At 42.0% G+C, this 15,661-nt stretch overlaps 1 protein-coding gene across 5 annotated transcripts in view; it reads right to left on the bottom strand.

Annotated features, from left to right (window-relative positions):
* ZMYM4 (zinc finger MYM-type containing 4) overlaps positions 1 to 14,418 on the bottom strand; it is a 158,711-nt gene extending 144,293 nt beyond the window's left edge. For 3 of the 5 annotated variants that reach the window (XM_025383834.1, XM_025383867.1, XM_025383849.1), the window contains exon 1: positions 14,036 to 14,154. Coding sequence is in view for 1 of the 5 variants with exons in the window: in XM_025383824.1 (XP_025239609.1) it covers positions 14,036 to 14,074 (39 nt within the window). In the remaining 4 variants the exon portion in view is untranslated. Of the gene's footprint in view, positions 1 to 14,035 lie in introns of all 5 variants that reach the window. The other 2 variants (XM_025383824.1, XM_025383858.1) reach the window with 1 other exon arrangement.
* Between the last annotated feature and the right edge of the window lie 1,243 nt (positions 14,419 to 15,661).

Raw genomic sequence — 15,661 nt, 5'->3', positions numbered from 1 at the left:
AATCAAGCAAATTAGCATATCCATCACCTTAAATACTTATTTACACCACCTAACTACAACTTTCTACTCTTGGACCAATATCTTCTTGTCCCTCCCTTCCATCCCCCATGCTCTGGTAACTATAATTCTACTCTCTGCTTCTATGAATTCTATTGTTTTAGATTCCACATTAAATGACAAGATGCAGTTTTTGTGTTCCTGTGCCTGGCTTACTGTACTTTGTTATGTACATTTTAACACATTTTTTTAAACTTAATTTTTTTTTTTTTTTTTGAGATGGAGCCTTGCTCTGTCACCCAGGCTGGAGTGCAGTGGCACTATCTCAGCTCACTGCAACCTCTGCCTCCCGGGTTCAAGGGATTCTCCTGACTCAGCCTCCTGAGTAGCTGGGATTACAGGCATGTGCCACCACACCCGGCTAATTTTTTGTATTTTTAGTAGAGACAGGGTTTCACCATGTTAGCCAGGATGGTCTTGATCTCCTGACCTCATGATCCGCCCACATTGGCCTCTCAAAGTGCTAGGTTTGCATGCGTGAGCCACTGCACCCAATGGGTAATTTTTGAAACATAAAAAAAGCAATTTTTAAAAAGGATCGAACTGCCGACCTTGAAGACCATGTTGTGGGTTAAATTGTGGTCCCCAAGAGATAGGTCCACCCAGATCATCAGAATATGACTTTATTTGGAATAAAGTTCTTTGCTGGTGTAGTTAATGTAAGGGTCTTGAAATGAGATCACCCTGAATTAGAGTGAGCCCTAAATCCAATGAAGAGTGTCCTTAGAAGAGACATAAATGAAGATAAGACAGACAAAGAGAGAAGGCCATGTAAAGACAGAGGCAAAGACTGGAGTAATCTACCACAAATCAAGGAACACATGAAACCACCAGAGGCTCAAAGAGATGAGGAAGGATTCTTCCCTAAAGCCTTCAGAGAAAGCATGGCCTTGCCAACATCCTGATTTCAAACTTTTAGCCTCCAGAACTGTGAGATGATAAATGTCTGTAATTTTAAACCACCAAGTTTGTGGTAATTTCTTATGGCAAACCTAGGAAACTAATTCAGATTTTAGTACATGGAAGTGAAGTGCTGCTTTAATAGCTAAAAATGTGAAGGTGGGCCAGGCATGATGGCTTACGCCTGTAGTCCCAACATTTTGGGAGGCTGAGATGTGAGGACTGCCTGAGCCCATGAGTTCAAGATCAGCCTGTTCAACATGGTAAAACACTATCTCTACTAAAAAATTTGTAAACAGGCCGGGCGCGGTGGCTCAAGCCTGTAATCCCAGCACTTTGGGAGGCCGAGACGGGCAGATTACGAGGTCAGGAGATCGAGACCATCCTGGCTAACACAGTGAAACCCTGTTTCTACTAAAAAATACAAAAAACTAGCTGGGCATGGTGGCGGGCCCCTGTAGTCCCAGCTACTCAGGAGGCTGAGGCAGGAGAATGGCGTGAACCCGGGAGGCGGAGCTTGCAGTGAGCTGAGATCGGGCCACTGCACTCCAGCCTGGGTGACAGAGCGAGACTCCATCTCAAAAAAAAAAAAAAATTGTAAACAAAGAAAGAAAAGAGAGAGAGAGAAGAAAGAAAGAAAGAGAAAGAAAGAAAGAGAGAAAGAGAGAGGAAGGGAGGAAGGAAGGAAGGAAGGGAGGAAAAGAAAGAAAGGGAGGGAAGGGGAGGGAGAGGGAGGGAGGGAAAGGAAGGAAAGAGAAGAAGGAAAGAAGGAAGGAAGGAAGGAAGGGAGAGAGAGACAGAGGAAAGAAAGAAAAGAAGGAAAGAAGGAAAGAAAAAGGAAGGAAGGAAGGAAAGAGCGAAAGAAAGAAAATGTAAAGGTGGCTTTGAAATTGGGTAATGGGCTGAAAGAGTTTTGAGATGCCTGATTTTAAAAAAATATAGACTGCCTTAAAGACATGGTGATAGAAACACTGATGTCAAAGGCAATTCTGGTTAGGGTTTAGAAGGATGTGATGAGCAACTAAGAGAAAGTTTCTGTAGTCTTAGAGAATACATACACAGAATCACGAACACTTTGGTTCTTATCAATATTTTGGTTAAGGATGCTTCTGTTGCTGTCTCAGAAGTAAATAAAGGATATGTGACTGGGAACTGGAAGAAAGGTGATCTATGTTATAAAGTGGCTGAATTATGTTCTACTGTTGGATAGAAAGGAGAATCTGGAAGGCATGAACCTGAATATTTAGCCTAGGAAATTTCCAAGCAAAGTGTTGAAGGTACAGCTTGGTTCCTCCTTGGTATTTATAGTAAAATATAAGAGGAAAGAGATAAACTGAAGAAGGAACTTTAAGCAAAAGGAAACAACGATTAATTGGGAGGTTCTCAGATTATTCAGAATACAAAGGAGGTAGAAATTAGGAAATTCACTGTTTAGAAAAGTGTGTTCTAGAGAGCAGGCCACATGGCTGGACAACCATATGCTGAAGATATTAGCAGTGTGACTCATGAATCCAATCAATCATCTCAACAGAAACGAGGAATGGAGATGGAGTTATCAGTAAGGAGCAGTGAAGAATCCTCTTGTCTAATGATATGGATCCCCTTGATATGTAAGGAGACTGACAAGGTTTTAAAGAATATCATACCAACAAAAATGCTATAAGCCTGTACTGAAAGGAACAGAGATGGGACAAAATTTTTTAAAGTGTCTAACCTGGGATTTTATAGGCAAGAAATGGGCTAATACAGCTACTCAACTGCAAACATGTGCACCCCTTTGGGGAAAAGTAAAAATGACTGAAGGCAAGCAGCATAGTGGAGGGTGGGGGTGGAGAAGAAACAGGCCCACAACAGCTGCAGAGTCTCCATGGGCCCAGAGGGCAGAGGATCAAGCCACAGATGATTATTTTCAGGCCCTGAAACCTAGAGAAATTTGTCCTGCTGAGTTTTGAACTTGCTTGAAACCAAAGATCCTTTATTCTTTCCATTTTCTTCCTTTTGAATGGGAATGTCTATCTTACAACTGTCTCATCCTCTCATCACTGTATTTTGGAAGCAGATACCTTGTTTTCTAGTTTCACAGATGACAGATGGAGAATTTTGTCCCAGATGAATCATGCCAGGTCCATACTCTTATCTAATTTAGATGATTTAGACAATGAGATTTGAAACTTTTTGAGGTTATAATATTTGGAGATTTTGGACTTAAGAGTTCATGCAGTAGCCAGGCGTGGTGGCTCACACCTGTAATCCCAGCACTTTGGGAGGCTGGGGCGGGCGGATCACGAGGTCAGGAGATGGAGACCGTCCTAGCTAACATGGTGAAACCTCGTCTCTACTAAAAATACAAAAAATTAGCCATGCATGGGGGCACGCGCCTGTAGTCCCAGCTACCTGGGAGACTGAGGCAGGAAAATGGCTTAAACCCAGGATGCGGAGGTTGCAGTGAGCCGAGATTCCACCACTGCACTCCAGCCTGGGCGAGAGAGCGAAATTCCGTCTAAAAAAAAAACAAGAGTTCATGCTGTAATAGGTCAAGACTTTTGAGGATGTTGGGATGAGGTGAATTTATTTTACACATGGGATGTAAATGAAGTTTTAGGGGTCAAAAAAAACTGTAGTGGATTAAACTGTGGCTCCCAAAACTTATGTCCACCCAGAACCACAGTATGTGAGCAGACTAGATCTTTGGAGAGGTAATTATGGTAAGGATCTTGAGATGAGAACACCCAGGAATAAGGTAGACCCTAAGAGACAGAAAAGAAGACACAGAAAGAAGACCATGGAAAGATGAAGGCAAAGACAGGAGTTTTGCCGCCACAAGTCAAGGAATACCAACCAAGCCACAAGAAAATGGAAGAGATTCCATCCTGGCTAACACGGTGGAACCCTGTCTCTACTAAAATTACAAAAAATTAGCCGGGCGTGGTGGCGGGCGCCTGTAGTCCCAGCTACTTGGGAGGCTGAGGCAGGAGAATGGTGTGAATCGGAGAGGTGGAGCTTGCAGTGAGCCGAGATCACGCCACTGCACTCCAGCCTGGGAGACAGAGCAAGACTCCATCTCAAAAAAAAAGAAAATGGAAGAGACGAGCAAAGATTCTTCCCTAGAGCCTTGATTTTGGACTTCTAGCCTCTAAAACTGTGAGATAATTTCTGATGTTTTAAGCTACCAAGTATGTAGTAATTTTTTTGGCAGCCTTAGGAAACTAAGAGACCACCAATCATCAAAGATACAATAAATTGAACATCAAAATGACTATGATAAATCAGAATGTATCACATATATTAAAACTCATGGGTTCATAATGATATTCCCTCCCAAACCTCACCTTTGGGAGTTGTGAGGGTGGGCATCAATTTCATTTTTCTGAAAATTATTGATAAAGGGGAAAAAATAAGCATTTATCCTGCTTTTTCTTTACAAACCATATTACAAGGTAACCAAATAATTGACGAGGAAATTCTTTATGAAAGAATTCCAGTTAATAAATACAAAAGAAATGACCAAAAAAAAATCACTCTTCTAATGAAATAATGGATATAGGCAACAATTATCATTGGCTGATAAATCCATTAAGTGAAAAGTTAAAAACAAATTACATTCGGATCCCACTGACAGAACCTAAACCAAATGATCCATTTAGTATCACTGAAAGTAGAACCACCACTTATGTCACCTCCTAGAATGATCCAACAAGAATTCACAGCCCCATCTAATGGGGTGACTATACATTCTAATTTGTCTAGAACAATTCCAGTTTAAACTATTCCTTCTGTATAATCATTAATAGCACCCCCTTTCATTCTCGAAATTGTCTGATTGCAAATAAATTATATAATCACTCTTTATAAGCATTTCTCGCCAAAGAAACTGAACCTAAACTCATGAAGCTCTACCAACTAGGGCTCTCAATCTTGGCTACAGATGGAAATCACTTGGTAAATTTTTTTAAATATTGAGATGACATTTTACCGTATGGGCTCTCGTTAATTTATCCGGCCCAGGGATCAAGATAACTAAAAGCTCTTCAGATAATTCTAAAGCTTCAGCCAAAGTTCAGAACTACTGCTCTGTATTTAACTACTAATTTGTGGGAAATATGAGGAGTAGAGGAACATGTTAAATACCATAACAAGGATTCAATCAGCCAAATCCAAAATGTGGAAAATTCTCCTGGAACAATAAACTAGTTTTTTCAACAAGTAAATAGCATGGGAAAGGAGCACAGCGGGTATGAGTTAAAAAAGGGGATTATTGGCTGGGTGTAGTGGCTCATGCCTGTAATCCAAGCACTTTGGGAGGTGGAGGTGGGTGGATCACTTGAAGTCAGGAGTTCGAGACCAGACTGGCCAACATGGTGAAACCCTGTCCCTAATAAAAATACAAAATAAGCCAAGTCTGGTGGTGCATGCCTATAATCCCAGCTACTCGGGAGGCTGAAGCAAGAAAATCGCTTGAACCCAGGAGATGGAGGTTGCAGTGAGCCGAGATCACGCCACTGGACTCCAGCCTGGGCAACAAAAGCAAAACTCCATTTCAAAACGAAAAAAAAAGGGCAGGGGGATGATTAAGGTTAAGAAAAACTTAAGAAACATATAAACCAAATGAAATGTGTAACTCTTAGTTGGGTGATTTAAACAAATCAAGTGTAAAAAGACACTTAAAGAATAAGAAAAGTCTGAACACAGACTAGATTAAGGAACTCTTTTGTTAGGTATAACAGTATTGTAGTTGTGCTTGTTAAAAATTCTTACCTGTTAGAAATACACATGGAAGGGCCGGGCGCGGTGGCTCAAGCCTGTAATCCCTGCACTTTGGGAGGCCGAGACGGGCGGATCACAAGGTCAGAAGATCGAGACCATCCTGGCTAACACGGTGAAACCCAGTCTCTACTAAAAAATACAAAAAAATAGCCGGGCACGGGGGCGGGCGCCTGTAGTCCCGGCTACTCGGGAGGCTGAGGCAGGAGAATGGCGTAAACCTGGGAGGCAGAGCTCGCAGTGAGCTGAGATCTGGCCACTGCACTCCAGCCTGGGCGACAGAGCCAGACTCCGTCTCAAAAAAAAAAAAAAAAAAAAATACACATGGAAGTATCTGTAGATTAAATGATGTGATGTGTGTTATTTCTTTGAAATTATTTCAACTAAAGAAAAGAAGGAAGGAGGAAAGAAAGGAAAGGAGGGAAGAAAGAAAGGAGGAAGGGAGGGAAGGAGGGAAGGAGGGAGAGAGGGAGAGACAGAAATGAGTAGTTAGATGAGACAGGAATGGTAAATTAATTTTTTGCTTATAAATGTGTAATATGCATGTCAGTATTAAAATACTTACATTTGTAAGACATACTGGGAAGCATAAAGAAAGAAAAACACATATGATTCTTGATCTCAAAGAACTGATGGTACTGGGTTCTACATGCTGGATAGACCAAAACAAAACAAAAAAAAGGACTATCTTTTGTCAAAGGCAGCTAGCTAAAACTTCTAGGAAGCCAGAAAGATGACATGAATGAAATTAAAATAACAATATAAATATTTCCTAAGAAAGGGGGTATAGGTATGACAAGATTGGATAAGAACTGTTGCTACCCCAAATTTGCTAAATTCCAGAGATTATACCATAAACTGACTTTGAAAAACCCATGCTCTTACTAATGGCTAAGCCACATAAAAGTGTCTTTTTTTTAAGTCAAATGATCAAGTATCAGCAATTTTGTTAGGTTGATTACAGTACATTTATACAATACCTGCCTTTCTGCTTTGCTAAAGTAACTACATACAGTTAGCTCATAGTAAAATAATCAGAATTTTTAAGGGAAATATCACTCTTCTTTAAATAGTGGCTGTTCTCCTAATACAGAATTCAAAAATACTTCTTAAGTATCCATAGAAACTGCAATTTTATATTTATCTACTTACACATTCTTTGGTAACAAAACCTTTCTGGCAAGGCGCAGTGGCTCATGCCTGTAATCCCAGCACTTTGGGAGGCTGAGGTGGGCGGATCATGAGGTCAGGAGTTCAAGACCAGCCTGACCAACATGGTGAAACCCTATCTCTACTGAAAATACAAAAATTAGCCAGGCGTGGTGGCGCATGTCTGTAATCCTAGCTACTCGGGAGACTGAGGCAGGAGAATTGCTTGAAACCAGGAGATGGAGGTTGCAGTGAGCTGAGATCACGCCACTGCATTCCAGTCTGGGCGACACAGCAAGACTCTGTCTCAAAAAAAAAAAAAAAAACAACACAAAGAAAAGAAAAAAGAAAATCTTTCCATTGTCTATAAAAGTACAAATATAATCTTTAAAGTAAATCACAGCTTCAAAATATTTAGTGTATATTTTCTAAAAAATAAATGTGAGCTGTGAATACGTATTTTAAGATGATCTCAAACAAAAATGTATTTCTTTGGGAACAAGCTAACAATGATTCCTGAGAAGTAATTTACATCAACTTTGTTTGAGTGTAATTCAAATTATTGTAACGTCCATACATTCCAGATAAAGAATTATGTGCTTTATTTTACAAATGAGAATATAAAAACTAACCATAATATTTCTGGATAAACAAAAGTTCTAACCTATATGATCAAATAAGACCAGTTTAAATAATAATTGATCCTGATTTAGCCATCATATCTCCAGCAAATCTCTCTGTGCTTTAGTTTCCTAACTTACAAAATGGGACAATAATTGTAGTGGAAAAATATATCACATGTAAAATACTTAGAAAAATGACCAGCACTTAAGGGTTTATAAATATCAAGTATTATCATTATTCACAGATGTCTCTGCTTATTACAAGATGGGAAGAAGCAGTATGTGAAAACAACTCAGAATCATTCTCAATATTAGAATGGCCTCTCCTTTTTAAAAAAAAAAAAAAAAAAAAAGACAGTGTCTCTCTTGCTCTGTCACCTAGGCTGGAGTGCAGTGGCACAATCATAGTTCAGTGCAACCTCGAACTCCTAGGCTCAAGTAATCCTCCCACCTCAGCCTCGTGAGTAGCTAAGACTGCAAGCACATGCTACTAAACCTGGGGTAATTGTTTTAATTTATTGTAGAGATGGGGTCTTGCTATGTTGCCCACGATGGTCTCAAACTCCTGGCCTCATGCCACCCTCCTGCCCTGGCCTCCCAAAGTGCTAGGATTACAAGCATGAACCACCGTACCCAGCCACAAGTAGCATTATTTACAGATGCCTCCGTGTGTTACAAGACGGGAAGCAGTGTGAAAACAATGCAGAATCACTGTATTTGAATGGCCTCTTCAAATGGTCTCTAAACAAAGAGTCAAGGCCGGGCGCGGTGGCTCAAGCCTGTAATCCCTGCACTTTGGGAGGCCGAGGTGGGTGGATCATGAGGTCAGGAGATCGAGACCATCTTTGGCTAACACGGTGAAACCTCATCTCTACTAAAAATACAAAAAATTAGCCGGGCGTGGTGGCGGGCGCCTGTAGTCCCAGATACTCAGGAGGCTGAGGCAGGAGAATGGCGCGAACCCAGGAGGCAGAGCTTGCAGTGAGCCGAGATCGCGCCACTGCACTCCAGCCTGGGCAACAGGGCAAGACTCTGCCTCAAAAAAAAAAAAAAAAAAAGTCAATACTTTCTCAAAGCAAATTATTTACATTGCATACATATAAACCGCAAATATTTTAATGATATGTACCACCATGTTTTTAAGTAATACATTTAGCAAAAAGACAGAAAAGAGAAAAAGTTCATTAAGGAATTAAGAGGGATCAATCTTTTGCAATTATTTTATTATAAAATATTAAAATAACAGAAATTCAAAACAAAACTTCTCCATATCCCATCACATCATGAAGTCAATGCTTTCATTTGTTCGTATTTTCTACTGTCTATATGCATGTTCAATTTTCACACATGTATATTATGTTAATAGATAACATTTTATAGTCTACATTTTCGCTTAGCATTATACCATGAACACTTTTTCCACTTTGTGAAATTTTCACCCTTAAACTCTCTTTCCTTTCTCCTCCCTACCCACTGAAGGTAATCAATGGTAATATCCTGACCTGGGTCCTCCCCAATTTTCTCTAAGTTCATACATACACAAACATATATAGACACAAATGTGGGGAGGGAAGAAAGGTCATTTTGTTTTGTTTTTCAGAAAAAATGGAAGCATACTACTTATACATATGCTTTCTCTCTTTTTAAACCATACCAGATATATACATCTCAAACTTAATATACAGAGAATTTTAAGTATGAAAATGAATACAACTTACTAGACCAGGTAATATTCACATTTATAAAAGTTATTATTTTGTAAGTAAACTTTGAAAAGACAAGGATTTTACAACAAAATATGGCTGCCAGATTTAGTTAGACCTCATACTTCATAACATACTTGTTATTATAGTAGCCATGCATAAATAACTCAATCATTTATAATAAGCCTGAGTCTTAAAAGCTATTTGAGAAAACAAAAATTTTATCATCTAAAAAAATTAAATAATATGCCAACTTTAAAGTGTGTGTGCGTGTGTGTATTTGTGTGGGTGTGACGCTTGTTATAACGCCTTCATGTATAGGCACTAGGATATGAACTTAATTCTCTCTATACCAGAGATGGTAGATGAATATAGTGCTGATCCACCCACATACTCAGCTCCCCCGTGTTCACAAATTGAAGAGACTAGCATTCTAGCATATTCTGAATACAATTGTTCCAACTGCCCACAAATATAAAAACAAGACATCAGGCAGGCCTACCTAGAATTTAAGATTGTTAACCCAATAGTCTTAAAATGCAATCACCAGTCGGGCGTGGTGGCTCACGCCTGTAATCCCAGCACTTTGGGAGGCCGAGGTGGGCAGATCACGAGGTCAGGAGATCGAGACCATCCTGGCTAATACGGTGAAACCCCATCTCTACTAAAAATACAAAAACAAAAAATTAGCTGGGCGTCATGGCAGGCGCCTGTAGTCCCAGCTACTCGGGAGGCTGAGGCGGGAGAATGGCGTGAACCCAGGAGGCGAAGCTTGCACTGAGCTGAGATAGCGCCACTGCACTCCAGCCTGGATGACAGAGCGAGACTCTGTCTCGAAAACAACAACAACAACAAAAATGCAGTCACCTGCCCATCTAACCATAATCCAGAACAATCAGAAGATCCCTAAATCTAGATCCATGGGAGAGAACTTTGGGGAGTAAAGGACGGTATGAAAGATTTACAGAGTCCCTCAAAATTACAAAGCAGAGAACTTGGTACTCAACCCACAGAGCCTCTGCTGTAATAGGTAAGCTTTTCTTACAAAAATAAATCAGCAACTCTTTTGAGTTCCTATTGTGTAGAAGTCACAAGATGTTGAGAAGCAAAAAGCAATGAAACAGATACTATGTTAAGGAGTTTACAATTTATCAGGAGAGCCAGCATATATCATCCTAAATGACCCTAAGTAACAGATATGATATGATGAATGAAATAGATACTATGTTAAAGGAGTTTACAATTTATCAGGAGAGCCAGCATATATTATCCTAAATGACCCTAAGTAACAGAGCACAATGCCTAGCATACAGCTTATGAAATAGCACAGGTGCTTAGCAACTTTTCTGTGACATGATTACAAAGGTCAAAAGCAGTAAGCATTATTAAGTACAATACCATGTCATCGATACAATTTCTGATTGAATTGCCTAAAGTTACTATCTCACTCTATGTGGATAGTTTGTTTCAACTCCCTAAAGGCAGTCAATTTCCAAAGACATGGTACTGCATAGTCCCCATTAATCAGCTTGGAGTATACATACGGAATCCATGTGTAATTTGGCACACACCAAAAAAAAGTGGAAAAAAGTGCTTATACTATTTAAGACAATCATACTGAACATTCTAATGAAATATCAAAAACAAAATGAATTACGGATCAAAAAATATTACTTATGTATTATTTTTACTTTTTCTAGAGAGGTGGTTTCCCTCTGTCACCCAGGCCGGAGTGCAGCGGCAATATCATAGCTCACTGCAACCTCCAACTCCTGGGCTCAAGCAATGCTCCCACCTCAACCTCTGGAATTAATTTGGAACCTTTGGAATTAATTAACCCCATTAATTCCAAAAATTAATGAATGTAACATTCCTCCGTGATGAAACTGGCAAAATAATGGTGGAAACCTATACAAGTGCTGCGTATGTTATAGGTTGTTAAAAATAAAATTAAGTTTTGGCCCGGGCCCGGTAGCTCATACCTGTAATCCCAGCACTTTGGGAAGCTGAGGTGGGCTGATTACCCGAGGTCAGGAGTTCGAGACCAGTCTGGCCAACATGGCGAAATCCCATCTCTACTAAAAATACAAAAATTAGCCAGGCATGGTGGTGCGTGCCTGTAATCCCAGTTATGCGGGAGGCTGAAGCAGAATTAATTGAACCCATAAGGTGGAGGTTGCAATGAGCCGAGATTGCGCCACTGCACTCCAGCCTGGGTGACAGAGCAAGACTCCGTCTCAAAAATAATAATAATAATAAAGTTTTTACTGCTACCAGTGTGGAATCTTTTTTTCTTTTCCAGCATTCCTTTAGCAGAAGATTCACAAGACCAGTAACATCTTTAAAGTGTACTACAAGAGATAGAAAATATTTAAAATCCAGCTGAATTTGTTGTCAAAGTGCACAGATGTTTTCTAGAATATCCTACAACATCCTAGTACCGAAGGTGAATGACAACATTCCCAGCAACTGGATGCAGAAATCTCCCTGAATTAACATTACATATCTGAAGTAATTTTTTTTTTTTTTTTTGAGACGGAGTCTCGCTCTGTCGCCCAGGCTGGAGTGCAGTGGCTGGATCTCAGCTCGCTGCAAGCTCCACCTCCCGGGTTTACACCATTCTCCTGCCTCAGCCTCCCGAGTAGCTGGGACCACAGACGCCCGCCACCTCGCCCGGCTAGTTTTTTGTATTTTTTAGTAGAGACGGGGTTTCACCATGTTAGCCAGGATGGTCTTGATCTCCTGACCTCGTGATCCGCCCGTCTCGGCCTCCCAAAGTGCTGGGATTACAGGCTTGAGCCACCGCGCCCGGCCTATCTGAAGTAATTTACCCTATATATTTTCATTGGTGGACTATTTGCCACATGCCTTCATCCAAGCACAGTAAGGATCCAGTTCAAAACTGAACACAACTTGAAATTTTTAAAATTTCAAAACCCATGCATTCCATACCCAACATTTATACTTACAAAATTATTTGGACATACCATCATACAGCTTAACTTGCTCTATGACTAATTATTGCATTAGGTGAATCCAACATTTTGTAAACTTATCAACGGTAAACATTTATTGTTCAAAACACTACAATAAAATGCATTAAAATAACATGACTGATGAACAAAAAGAGGGATAGAGGAGTAAATACATGATAAAACAAGTGGAATGCAATTCTTTTGGGGAGGGGGGGTTTGAGACAGTGTCTCACTCTGTCACCTAGGCTAGAATGCAGTAGCCCGATCTCGGCTCACTGCTACCACCGCCTCCCGGGTTCAAGCAATTCCCCTGCCTCAGCTTCTCGAATAGCTGGGATTTACAGGCACCCGCCACCACGCCGGGTTTTTTGTATTTTTAGTAGAGATGGGGTTTCACCATGTTGGCCAGGCTGGTCTCGAAATCCTGGCCTCAAGTGATCCTCCCGCCTCAGCCTCCCAAAGTGCTGGGATTACAGGCGTGAGCCGCCGCACCTGTCCAGAATGCATTGTTAACCGTACGATCTAGGCGGTTGGGTGCATGGCAGCTCCCTGTAAGTTTTATAATTCTGCCAGATAGTTCAAAATATTTTCCTAATAAATTGTTGGAAAAAATAATACTTGATACTTCTTTGGTCATTTACAATTGAAGCTTTTAAAAAGAGAAACAGATTAAACTCCTCTGTGGCATCCCACACAGGCACTACAGTTGGGACAAACCTGGATTCAAATCCTAGCTCAACCTCGCACCTAGTTGTGTGATCTAAGTAAATTACTTAAGCCCTCAACACCTAAATTTCCTCATCTCCAAATAGGTTCTACGTGGAGTTACTATGAAGTTAAATTCTTCACATAAAGCTCTTAGCTCAGTGCCAGGCACATAGTAAGCACAAAAAGCTTCAGCTATAGCATCATTATGAGATTAATTTTACGCTAAGCTGAAAGGGCATTCTTCATAAAGTAGTAATTTTTTGCCTTTTGCTAATTGATCGTTTCTGAAACCATTCCCAAAAGGAAGACTTCTAAAAGGAAACTTACTTCTTATGCTAAGCGGGGAGGAAGTAAAAGAAAAGTGAGGGATATTGCTCAATCGATAGTACAGTATTGTTCGCCATCTGAAAAAAACCACTGAAAATTAAATAAGAAAAGTTTCCAGACAAACTTTAAAAGGTATTCAAACAACTCCTATGTAGAATTGGCTTCACCTCTGCAGGTTGACTGGGTACATCCCTGTTATGACAAAACTTGTCATACTCTTCCACGTCCCTAATTGCGAGTAAGAGGCTAGGTTAGAACATGACATTCATAGTAGCCAAAATCTTTCTCCTAAATCAGGACATGCCAACGATCCCACTTCTTCACAGGTAAGACCCCCACTCCTACTTTGGTCTACATAACGGCTATGGGGGGAGGGGAAAGGAGGCAGCCAAATGAATTCGCGATGGTGTTACTGAAGAACCCTCCGGTTATTTCTCCTGAGACCCCTCCACGACTTATTCCCGCCACCACCACCCCCACCTGACCTCTCCCCAGTTAAACTTCCACACTCTGATGGACTAAAGATGCACTTACGAATCTGACACCTCCCCTCCCCGGGCCCAGATATCCCACCCCAGTGCTGGGGAAGGTGGGGGGAGGAAGGCAAACAACGGCCCCCTCTCTTCCCCCCCCCACCCAGCAGCAAATCTTTGTCCCACCTGCCGAGGGACCGCTCGCCAGCGCGCTCCGGACCCCAGGCTGCCTCAGACCTGCCCGCAACCTTGTTCCAACTGGGCCTCGGCGACCCCTACACGAACCTGAGTATGGCCCATTCCCGGCCCCGGGCCGCGCCCCGCCCCCCGCCGCCCGAGTTCAGCCTCACCTCACCTACCCTCTTTCGGGGGCCGGACTCCACCTCTCTCTCCGCCATGTTGGGCCCCGCTCGGAACCGCTGCGGCTCCCCGCGCGGTGGCGGCGGTACCTCTCGGGCCCCCGGCCCCCGCCCACACTGCAGGCACGGCCGCCTCGCGGCAGCTTCCCTGGACCCGGCCGGGCCTTGCGCCGAGAGTGGGGAGGGGGCGGATGCCGCGCGCCGGGCCGCAGCTTCTGAGATCCCACGGGTCCGCGCGTGGGCGGGAGGGCCTGCCCGGGGACTGGGGGGGGCCGGGACTCGGGGGGTTAATGGCCTCCAAGGGGCCCGGTGAGTAGGATTATTTTCTCTCAGAGAAATTCCTCCGCCTGCGGTTTCTTAAAGGGATCACCAAATCAGCCCCTTGCGCGCGCCCCTGATGCGCAGGCGCACCCTAAGTCCCTCCTTCCTTTCCCACCAAGCCCCCGGTCCTGAGCGTGCGCGGTAAGTGGCCTTGGGTAGGCCAAATCCTGCAAGTCTCTTTGCTGCCAGCAGCTGCTCCCACCACTCAACTATGGCTGCTCCCTTAAAGGGACCATGACGCAGTGATGAAGGAAGAATGAAAGAAGTTAGTGGAAAGACAATCTGGAGAATTGGGTGTAATGTCAGTGAGGGGTCCACATCACCATCTTGCACCTGACTGCAGTGGTACCATTGAAAAGGGAAAGTCATGGTGAGCTGAAGTTCTCGGTGGACCTCTGAACATGAAGAACCCCAAACCAATGAGGGAACAAGATAGTCATCTCAAGGAAAACCAACTTTCCTCCCTTTCGACCGCCTGTTCTGAAGTACAAGGCATAGAATATCAAGGGCCAACTCCTATTACCTCACCTTAAAATCAAAGCTTTTGGTGATTTTGAAGACTGAACCAACAACTGGAAATAATTTGTTCAATAGTAATTTCTCCTTAGAACATCAAAATGGAGAAAGATCTTAGGGAACCATTTACTCCCAATGATAAAGTTGCAGCCTGATCATGGGAAGTGCTCCCAATGATAAAGTTGCAGCCTGATCATGGGAAGTAATTCGTCCCAATGTAACTAATGGCTGGTGTGGAGCTGGAATCAAGATTTCAGTCTCAGTCCTCCAGGCTGTCTTCAGCAAGAGATAAATTTCATTTAATTTGGTATCCCTAGAAGATTAAAAATTGAAGTTTCATGGTATTTGGAGAATATCATAATTCTTCTGTGAAGATGTAATGATTTGCAGATGATGTGTGTCCTCATTCACCTCTACTGAAGGAGCTTGACAATCTGCCGTGAAGGATAAGCATCTTATTTCTAAGCAGGAAACCAGGAAGTAGATTTGGGTCTATCTTGTTCCAAAACTGGGAACAAGATAGGAACTATCTTGTTCCTAAGCTGAAAATGGCTGAAGAGAAGGAGGGCTTCATTCCTCTTCTGTTCATTCTAGTTCCCACAAGCTTTGGGTGGAGAAAAAAATGAAGCTTATAATGATAACTCAGGGACAGTGGGGAGACATATAGTAAGAATTAGAAAGAAGTTGCCTCCTGAAGGCCATTTCCCATGACAAGACATATTCAAGTGGGAATAAGTAGCTCCTGAAGTCACATGATAATGAGATGTAACTTCTTTTTTATTTATCACT

This window comes from Theropithecus gelada, chromosome 1 (genome assembly GCF_003255815.1).
Source record: "Theropithecus gelada isolate Dixy chromosome 1, Tgel_1.0, whole genome shotgun sequence".
Taxonomy (NCBI): Eukaryota; Metazoa; Chordata; class Mammalia; order Primates; family Cercopithecidae; genus Theropithecus; species Theropithecus gelada.
The sequence above is the reverse complement of the archived record's forward strand: the minus strand, read 5'-3'. Positions and strand labels throughout refer to the sequence as shown.